Consider the following 9,425-nt stretch of genomic DNA (forward strand, 5'->3'; position numbering starts at 1 on the left):
AGTGGCACGATCTCAGCTCACTGCAACCTCCACCTCCCAGGTTTAAGCAATTCTCGTGCCTCAGCCTCCTGAGTAGCTAGGAATACAGGAGCGTACCACCACGCCCAGCTAATTTTTGTATTTTTAGTAGAGATGGGGTTTCACGGTGTTGGTCAGGATGGTCTTGATCTCTTAACCTTTTGATCCGCCCACTTCAGCCTCCCAAAGTGCTGGGATTGCAGGTGTGAGCCACCATGCCTGGCCCAGTTTTACTTTTAAGAAAATGGACCGGCTGGGCGCTGTGGCTCACGCCTGTAATCCCAGCACTTTGGGAGGCCGAGGCGGGTAGATGACCTTAGGTCGGGAGATCGACACCAGCCTGGCCAACATGGTGAAGCCCCATCTCTACTGAAAATACAAAAATTAGCAGGGCATGGTGGCAGGCGCCTGTAATCCTAGGTCCTTGGGAGGCTGAGGCAGAAGAATCGCCTGAACCTGTGAGGCAGAGGTTGTATTGAGCTGAGATGGTGCCACTGCACTCCAGCCTGGGTGATGGAGCGAGACCCTGTCTCCAGAAAAGACAAAATGTAAAACTGTATGTTTTGCGATCATGGTAGATTTATATTCAGTTGTAAGAAATCCTACAGAGAGGGCCAGGTGCGGTGGCTCAGGCCTGTAATCCTAGCACTTTAGGAGGCCAAGGTGGGTGGATCACAAGGTCAGGAGTTTGAGACCAGCCTGGCCAATATGGTGAGACCCCATCTGTACTAAAAATAAAAAAAAAGAGAGAAAGAAAAGAAATCCGGAGAGAGATCCAAGTACTCTTGAACCAGGTTCCCCAGTGGTAACATCCTGCAAGACGCCAGTGGTTTTAGAGACGGGGATCTTGGACTGTTTCCCCGACTGGTCTTGAACTCCTGGGTTCAAGCGATCATCCCATCTCGGTCTCCCCAAGTGCTGGCATGACAGGCGTGAGCTACCCTGCCCGGCCTGCGTTCTCCATTTTGATTGTAGCCATTTCGGCTCTACTGATGCCATGGGAGAGCCTTGGCTTCCACACGCACGTGGTGTGTGAGCAGACTGCGGGCTTTTGCCCTTCTGACTTGTGAGAAAAGGGCATCTTACTGCAGTTCAGCTTGCCTGTCTACTGTTTTCATACATGATATTGGACATCTTTTCATATGTTCAAGAGTTGTTCTCAGGCCTGGCGTGGTGGCTTATGTCTGTAATCCGAGCACTTTGGGAGGCCAGGGTGGGAGGATTGCTTGAGGCCAGGAGGTGGAGACCAGCCTGGGCAATACAGCAAGACAGCGACTCTACAAAACCAAAACCAGCTGGGTGTATGTTGGTGACCATACCTGTCGTCCCAGCTCCTGGTGAGGCTGAGGTGGGAGCATGGCTTGAGCCCAGGAGGTGGAGGTTGCAGTGAGCTGAGATCACACCACTGCACTCCAGCCTGGGCCACCAAGAGACACTATCTCAAAAGAAAAAAAAAAAAATCGCGTTCTTGTTTCCCCGTGACTGGGAGCCGCTTTAGGGTGATTTGCATTAGAGGCACCACCTTTACTGGAAGGACGTGGCTCAGGCAGGCTCCCTGATCACAGATGGACTGCAAACCTCAGGCCACCAGGAGGGCAGGTCGGGGGATTGGGTGGCCAGCCCCGGAATCGGGAGGCACAGAAGAGCTGCCCTGACTGTGGAACTGGAGGCACAGCTGGAAGTCTGCAGGAGTGCCCGTGTGTCCTGGCTGACCCGCGCTGTCTTCTCTCCCCAGCAATGGCAGATGAGTCTGGGGACCAGCGAAGACCACCAGCACTTCACCTGCACCATCTGGAGGTGAGACTCGGGTGGGGATGACATTTCCGGCTGCTGTGGGCCTGCCCTGTGGCCTCAGGAGCAGCTTCAGAAGGCAGGGAAGGAGAGGGGAAGAGGACAGACAGACACATGGTGGCCGCACCCCTAGAGGGGAACACAGGCCAGTGGGGACTCGTGCATGTGAAGGTGGGGGCTTCCCCACAGGGCGGCAGGGTCGCTGGGGTAGGAGTGCTCCTCAAGGAAGTGCATTGACACTGAGGCTGGGGGATCCTGGGGGGCCTGTGCGGGGCAATGTCCCAGGGAGGGAGAAGCAGCTCAGACGGTCCAGAGCATCGGGCAGGGCCTGGGAAGGCCCCGAAAGGCTCCACCCTCCCTAAAGCATGACACAAAGTCACCAAAGGGCTTTTTGGCAGTTTTTTTTTTTTTTTTTTTTTTGAGATGAAGTCTTGCTCTGTTGCCCAGGCTGGAGTGCAGTGGTGCAATTTTGGCTCATTGCAACCTCTGCCTCCCGGGTTCAACCAATTCTCCTGCCTCAGTCTTCCGAGCAGTTGAGATTACAGGCATGTGCCACCACGCCTGGCTAATTTTTCTATTTTTAGTAGAGACGGGGTATCACCATGTTGGTCAGGCTGGTCTCAATCTCCTGGCCTCAAGTGATCTGCCCGCCCTGGCCTCCCAGAGGGCTGGGATTGTAGGAGTCAGCCTCTTGCCCGGCCCTTTTTGGCAGTGTTTAAAAATTGAGATAAAATTCCATAAAATGCAGCATTTTAAGCTTACACTTCAGCGGCATGTAGTACTTTCCCCGAGGTGTGCCGGACCTCTGTCTGTGTCCAGAACATTTTCATCCCCTGAAAAGAAACTGTCCCCATCAGAGTCACTCCCCTTCGCCAGGGCCCGGCAGCCACACATCCTCTTCCTGTCTCTGGATGGGCCTGTCCTGGACATTTCATAGAAATGGGATCAAGCCCTGTGTGGCCTTTGGTGTCTGGCTTCTCTCACCGAGCATGACGTCCTCAAAGCTGATCCTCCCTGAGGTCTGTGTCAGCCTGGTTTCTCTTCCTGGCTGAGTCCTGTTCCAGAGAGCTCCCCGCAGGAACCTGCAGAGCTCAGACCCCTCTGGCTGAAGGAGGCAGGCTGAGGCAGGGAGCCCCTCCAGGCACCGACCAGGAAGGATGGGGAGGGCACAGATTGTAGGCTCCACAGAATGAAGTTTAGTGGGCACAGATGGGAGGCTGTGTAGAAGGAGGAGGGGAGGGAGGGAGGGTACAGATGGAGGCTGTGTAGAATGAAGTTGGCGAGGACACAGATTGGAAGCTGTACAATCAGCCAGCTGGGGTGGGAGGGGAGGGAGGTGCTGGGCCGAGTCTTGGTGGAACTGGCGGGACAGGTGCAGTTTGTGCTGGGGAAGAGGCAGACTGGGGACGAGCCGGGTGGTAACAGGTGTGGGAGGCTGTGGGGTCCTGGCTGTGGACGTCTGGACGATGCCATCTCCTGGGGAGTGTGTCCTGCCAGTAGGGGCGCCAGCATGTCCTCCTGTGTCCCCTCAGGCAGGTCTTTTCCAGCATGTTCTCTCTGAAGGACTCGCCTGGTGGCTCACAGCCGTCTCGGGGTGCAGACATCTGGGAATCGGATTGCACTGTCCTCCACCTGGCTGACACACACATCTCTGGGTCCACAGCCCCTCCCCAAGTCCCCACACCGCCTCATTCTGCCCCTGCCGCCTCCCTCAGTCAGGCTCATGGTTTCTGGGTCCCCAGCTCCACCTGTCCCTCTCATTCTCGTAACTCTGCTGCCTGGATCCCAGCTTGATCCCGGAGTGGACGTGAAGGGAAGGAAGCCGTCAGGCCCCCAGTGGGGAGGGGGTCAGAAGGCTTCAGGAATCTTGTCCCTTCTTCCCTGATCCTTGGTCCAGAATATCTCAGCCCAAACAGTGGGTGTTTCTTGAGCATTTATTTTGCGCAGACATTTTGGAGGGAGAACTCCAGGCTGTAGTTCCAAACGTGACGAAGGCACGTTGACAAATGGGTGATGGAGACCAGGGAGTGGCGACGTTTAATTAAAGGACAGGGTGTGATTTGATGCCACGTGGGCGTTGGCCCACCGTCCCCTTCGGGGCGCTTCGCAAACAGATGTTTACTCAGTTGTTTCTGGGGAGATTCTCACCGGCTCCATGGGACTGGCCGTGTCACAGGCAGCCCGAGGCCCCAGGAGGCATCGGCAGGGTCATTGAGAGGAGACAGGCCCCATCAGCCCAGAGAGACCCTGCAGAGGCCTGGGACCCTCTGAATCCAGGCCGCCCTATAGTCATGGGGAGGCCCACGGTCACCATCATGTCTGCAGGCCCCCGCCCCGCACGGACCCCGGAGTGCCGGCTGCCCAGAGGGCATCTGGGCGGGCACAGGCCCGGAGCAGTTGAGATGGAGGCCGGGCTCACCCTGAGCCTTAACCCTCCTGTCCAAACTCCGAAAAACTCCCCAAGGACATGCTCAACCCGGAGACCTGCCGCCCCAGGCCTTCCCGTCTCAGGCAGTGACTGGCCCTCCCTGACCTGGCCTGTTGGCAGCTGCTAGGGCATAAAGAGCAATCTAGGGACTCCCTGGATACCCCCACCCCACCCGTGCACACAGAACCCCAGCCACAGAACTGGTCCCCCTGCTGTCCCTCCACCCCCATCACACTCTCTTCACACGGCCAGAGGTGCTCTTCACACCAGAGATGCCATCATCCCCTGTTGTCACCTTCTGGCACCTTCCACCACTCCAGTTCCATAGAAGCGCCCGTTAGCAGCCTCCTGGAGACCTGGGCAGATGCTCCTCCCCCTTCCTAGTTAACTCCTGTACTTCTTGCCCTCTGGGAAGACTTTACTGGCCTCTTACTGCCCAGCCCCCACCCCCACCACAGTACCTGGATTGCTGTCAGCACCTGAGAAGCCATGTGCAGTGAATGGACATGGGGTCCTGTCCCTGAGCAGCTCCCTGCCCACAGGGGAGAGAGGCACATCCGTGAATGAGCTGGAAGAACATTTGAGCACAAAGGGGCTGAGCACAGTGGCTCACGCCTGTAATCCCAGCACTTTGGGAGGCCGAGGCGGGCGTATCACTTGAGGTCAGGGGTTCGAGACCAGCCTAGGCAAAATAGTGAAACCACATCTCTACTAAAAATACAAAAATTAGCCAGGCATGGTGGCAGGCATTTGTAGTCCCAGCTACTCAGGAGGCTGAGGCAGTAGAATCACTTAAACCCAGAAGGCAGAGGCTGCAGTGAGCTGAGATGGTGCCATTGCAATCCAGCCTGGGCAACAGAGTGAGACTCTGTCTCCATAAAAACGAAAAGAAACATTCTGGCACAAAAGAAAGAGGGTCTGATGTTGAGGGTCCCATCCGTCCTTCCCAGAGTCAGCAGTGGGCAGGAGCAGCGTCCATGCTGAGAAGCAGGCATGAGACCTGCTGACCCCAGCCCGGGTCCCTGCTGGGGCTACTTGCAGGGCACCCAGACCCAGACCCTGCAGCCCCGGCCTGATGCCCTCACCCTCCTTCCTCTGCAGGCCCCAGGGGAAGTCCTACCTGTACTTCACACAATTCAAGGCGGAGGTGCGGGGTGCTCAGATCGAGTACGCCATGGCCTATGTGAGTATCCTGGGGTGGGGCAGGCTCTGAGGGTGGCTTCTGTGCATGGGGCAGCTGTCACGTGTCCTGCCATGAGAGGGCTCCATGGGGACAGGGAGGAGAGGGGACAGCCAATCCTGCAGAGGGAGGGTATGTAACTTGGAGGAACCTGGCACACAGACCCCCCCCACCAGGCCAGGAGATGTGCCGGGGCATGGGGGTTCGGTAACTTGCCTCTGCTGGGTTCTCTTGTATATGTCAGAAAAGCCTTCTCCAGGCTGGGCGCGGTGGCTCACACCTGTAATCCCAGCACTTTAGGAGGCTGAGGCAGGAGGATTGCTCGAGACCAGGAATTCAATACCAGGCTAGGCAACATAGCGAGACCCTATATCTATCAAAGTAAAAAAAAGCCAGGCGTGGTGGCATGCACCCATAGTCCCAGCTACTTGGGAGGCCAAGGCAGGAGGATCACTTGAGTCCAGGACTTCGAAGCTGCAGTGAGCTATGATTGTACCACTGCACTGTAGCCTGGACAGCAGAGTGAGGTCCTGGCTCAAAAAAAAAAAAAAAAAAAATCTCCTCTGCCTCTTTAGTAAAAGTGCACAGGTTTAGTCTCTGCTGCTCTGGAAAGCAAACAATCTTTTTCCTAATGATGATAAGCATTTAAATGGCCCTGCTAAAGTTCCTCTCCTCCTCTTTCAGTCTAAAGCAGCATTTGAAAGGGAAAGCGACGTCCCCCTGAAAAATGAGGAATTTGAAGTAACCAAAACATCAGGTACGGAAAGATGGGGATGGGGTAGGGGTGACGACACCCCCATCCAAGCACGGGCAGCGGGAGGCGGTGTGGAGAGGGAGGTCAGCCAGAGAGGTCCTGGAGACTGTAGACCAGGCATCCACATACTGGTTCTGTAAAGGTCACCTCGTCAGTGTCTTCAGCTTTGTGGCACTGTGGGTTGTGTCTGAGCTACGCCGTGTGGCACAAAGGTGCTGTAGACAGTACGTCCATGAGTGGGTATGGCTGTGTGCACTAGAACTTTATCTTAGCCAGGCGTCCTGGCTCATGCCCATTGTCCCAGCTGCTCAGGAGGCCATGGTGGGAGGATCATTTGAGCTAAGGAGGTCAAGACCAGCCTGGGCAACACAGTGAGACCCTGTCTCTACAAAAATTAGGCTGGGTGTGGTGGTTCATGCCTGTAATCCCAGCACTTTGGGAAGCCAAGGCAGGCGGATCACTTGAGGTCGGGAGTTCGAGACCAGCCTGGCAAACGTGGCGTCTGCTAAGATGTTGGCATCTCTGGTGTGAAGAGCGCTCTGGCCATGCGAAGAGAGTGTGATGTGGTTGGAGGGTCAGCAGGGGGGCCACTTCTGTGGCTTGGGTTCTGTGTGCAAGGGGGGTGGGGTATCCAGGGAGCCGCTAGATTTAGTCGACAAACCCCGTGTTTACTAAAATACAAAAATATTAGCCAGGTGTGATGGTGCACACCTGTAATCCCAGCTACTCGGGAGGCTGAGGCAGGAGAATTGCTGGAACCCAGGAGGCAGAGGCAGCACTGAGCTGAGATGGTGCCATTACACTCCATTCTGGGAGACAGAATGAGGCTTCATGTCAAAAAGCAAAACAAAACAAAACAAACTTAGCCGGGCATGGTGGTGCATACCGGTAGTCCCAGCTACTCGGGAGGCTGAGGCAGGAGAATTGCTGGAACCCAGGAGGTCAAGGCTGCATTGAGCTATAATCATACCACTGCACTCCAGCCTGGGCATCAGAGTGAGACCGTCTCAAAAACAACAAACAGGGCTGGACGCAGTGGTTCGCACCTGTAATCCCAGCACTTTGGGAGGCTGAGGTGGGTGATCACCTGAGGTCAGGAGTTCCAGACCAGCCTGGCTAACATGGTGAAACCACGTCTCTATTAAAAATACCAAAATTAGCCAGGTGTGTTTGCACATGCTTGTCATCCCAGCTACTCAGGAGGCTGAAGCAGGAGAATCGCTTGAACTTGGGAAATGCAGGTTATAGTGAGCCAAGACTGCACCCCTGCACTCCAGCCTGTGCAATAGAGAAAGACTTGTCTTAAAAAAATAACGAAATAAAATAAAACAAAGTAGAAACATCAGGGCGTTGAGGTTGGGATTGTGGTGTGCTGAGGGGAGCCTGCAGGGGTCACTGGGAAACATCAGGGCCCTCCTTTGGTTGCCTGAGAAGCACCGGTGTCCTCAAGCCACGTTCAGCTGCTTGGGGCCAATGCTGAGCAGGAAGAGGAATGCCGAGCTGGGCAAGAGTGGGAGGTGAGAGAGTGGGCAGAGCAGATAGGGCCGTAGCAGTGGGCGTAGCAGTGGAAGCCAGAGTTCTGACCCTGCTGGAAAAGTGTCATGTGGGCCTCAAGACAGGTTCACCCAGTGAGCAGGAGCTCTTGCAGCCTGACCCACCTCACATCCTGTTCAGGCCTGGATCCTCTCCTTCCTGGGCTTCTTCTTGCCCCTCCTCCCATCCCTTCTCGACAACATGGCACAGATGACCAGGGTTCTTCCCACCTCAGGTCTTCCTGTGGCTTCCCGCTTCCCGCCATCTGTGTCAGCCCCACCGACCTCACACTCCATGCCACTGATTTTTCTGTCTGTCACCCGTAAGACTTTCAGTGCCCGGGGCCTTTTCTCAGGGGAGTCCGCTTTGGAGACTGCTCCGCTTCCCTGCTCTGTCCCCACCATGGGCCCCACTCCAAGTCCTCAGGACTTCTGAGATTTTTCAATATGGAGGGCCCAACCTTGTGTTTCTTTCTTGCAGTGGCTCACAGGCCCGGGGCATTCAAGGCTGAGCTGTCCAAGCTGGTGATCGTGGCCAAGGCATCGCACACTGAGCTGTGACCAGCAGCCCTGTTGTGGGTGGCGCTTTCTCATCTCCACTGAAGCTGAAGGGGCCTGGGGCACTGAAAGGGCCGGCACATCATTGGTTTTCTAGGAGGGATTCTAAGTTTTCTGCCTGGGCTGACGTTGTGTTGTCCGGAGGGGCGTGAAGGGCAGCTGAAGCCCTGGGGCAGAGAACAGCGAGCCCAGAGCCCTGCTGGGTCCCGACAGCTTCCCCGTCCCCACTTCTTGCTGAGCTCTTCTGGACTCAGGATCAGGGAAACAAAGAGAGTGGGAACACAGGGGTCAAGCTGGGGAAAGCAGCCATGCTCCCTCAACCCCCAGCCGAGTACCCTTCATGAGCCAGCAGGACTTGCCTTCCTGTGTTTGCCCAGGGGACCTCCTTTCAGATGAATTGGGAAGAGAGAAAATGTTTTTTCATATTTAAATAAATAAGACCGTTAAAAAGCAACCCGAGAGCCTGGGTCCTCCTGGCTGGGCGTTGCAGGTCCGGGGCTCAGATGTGGCCGACACTGCCCCACTGTGGGCAGGTGGGTGGCGGTGTCTCTGGGTGGGACTTTTCTGCAGGCATCAAAGCGCTGGATCCCAAGGCGGCTGTCTGTGAACTTGCCCCCTTTCCCCTTGGCACTTGCTGTCCCTGGGCCCCCCCACATGCTGTGACTTCACACTCAGGTCCCCGCGGCTGCCAGAGGCCCCACCACAGGACGGTGTCCAAGGCCAACCTGCTCTCCGGATCCTGGGGACATTGGTTTCCCTTAGTTTTTCTTTTGAGACAGGGTCTTGCCCTGTCACCCGGGCTGGAGTGCAGTGGCGCAGTCAGCTCACTGCAACCTCCACCTCCTGGGCTCAGGTGATCCTCTCACCTCAGCCTCCCAAGTAGCCGGGACTACAGGCATGCGCCACCACACCCGGCCAATTTCTGGATCTTTTTTGGATAGAGACGGGGTTTTGCCATGTTGCTCAGGCTGGCTTCGAACTCCTGGACTCAAGCGATCTACCTGCCTCAGCCTCCCAAAGTGCTGGGATTAGGCATGGGCCACTGTGGCCATCCTCCCTTAGTTTTTTGAAGCTGGGTTGCAGCACAATGACTTTAAAAAACAAAAACAGCCGGGCACGGTGGCTCACGCCTGTAATCCCAGCACTTTGGGAGGCCGAGGCGGG

The 9,425-nt window shown here is 56.0% G+C and overlaps 1 protein-coding gene across 1 annotated transcript in view; it reads left to right on the forward strand.

Annotated features, from left to right (window-relative positions):
- The window catches only part of MYDGF (myeloid derived growth factor), a 14,212-nt gene extending 5,497 nt beyond the window's left edge, over positions 1-8,715 (forward strand). Inside the window, exons 3-6 of the mRNA XM_017528401.1 lie at positions 1,754-1,815; positions 5,339-5,420; positions 6,102-6,174; positions 8,185-8,715. Coding sequence (XP_017383890.1) covers positions 1,754-1,815; positions 5,339-5,420; positions 6,102-6,174; positions 8,185-8,264 — 297 coding nt within the window. The 3' untranslated portion in view covers positions 8,265-8,715. The remainder of the gene's footprint in view (positions 1-1,753; positions 1,816-5,338; positions 5,421-6,101; positions 6,175-8,184) is intronic.
- The last annotated feature ends 710 nt before the right edge of the window (positions 8,716-9,425 follow it).

The sequence above is a fragment of the Cebus imitator genome, unplaced genomic scaffold, assembly GCF_001604975.1.
Source record: "Cebus imitator isolate Cc_AM_T3 unplaced genomic scaffold, Cebus_imitator-1.0 Scaffold53, whole genome shotgun sequence".
Lineage (NCBI taxonomy): Eukaryota > Metazoa > Chordata > Mammalia > Primates > Cebidae > Cebus > Cebus imitator.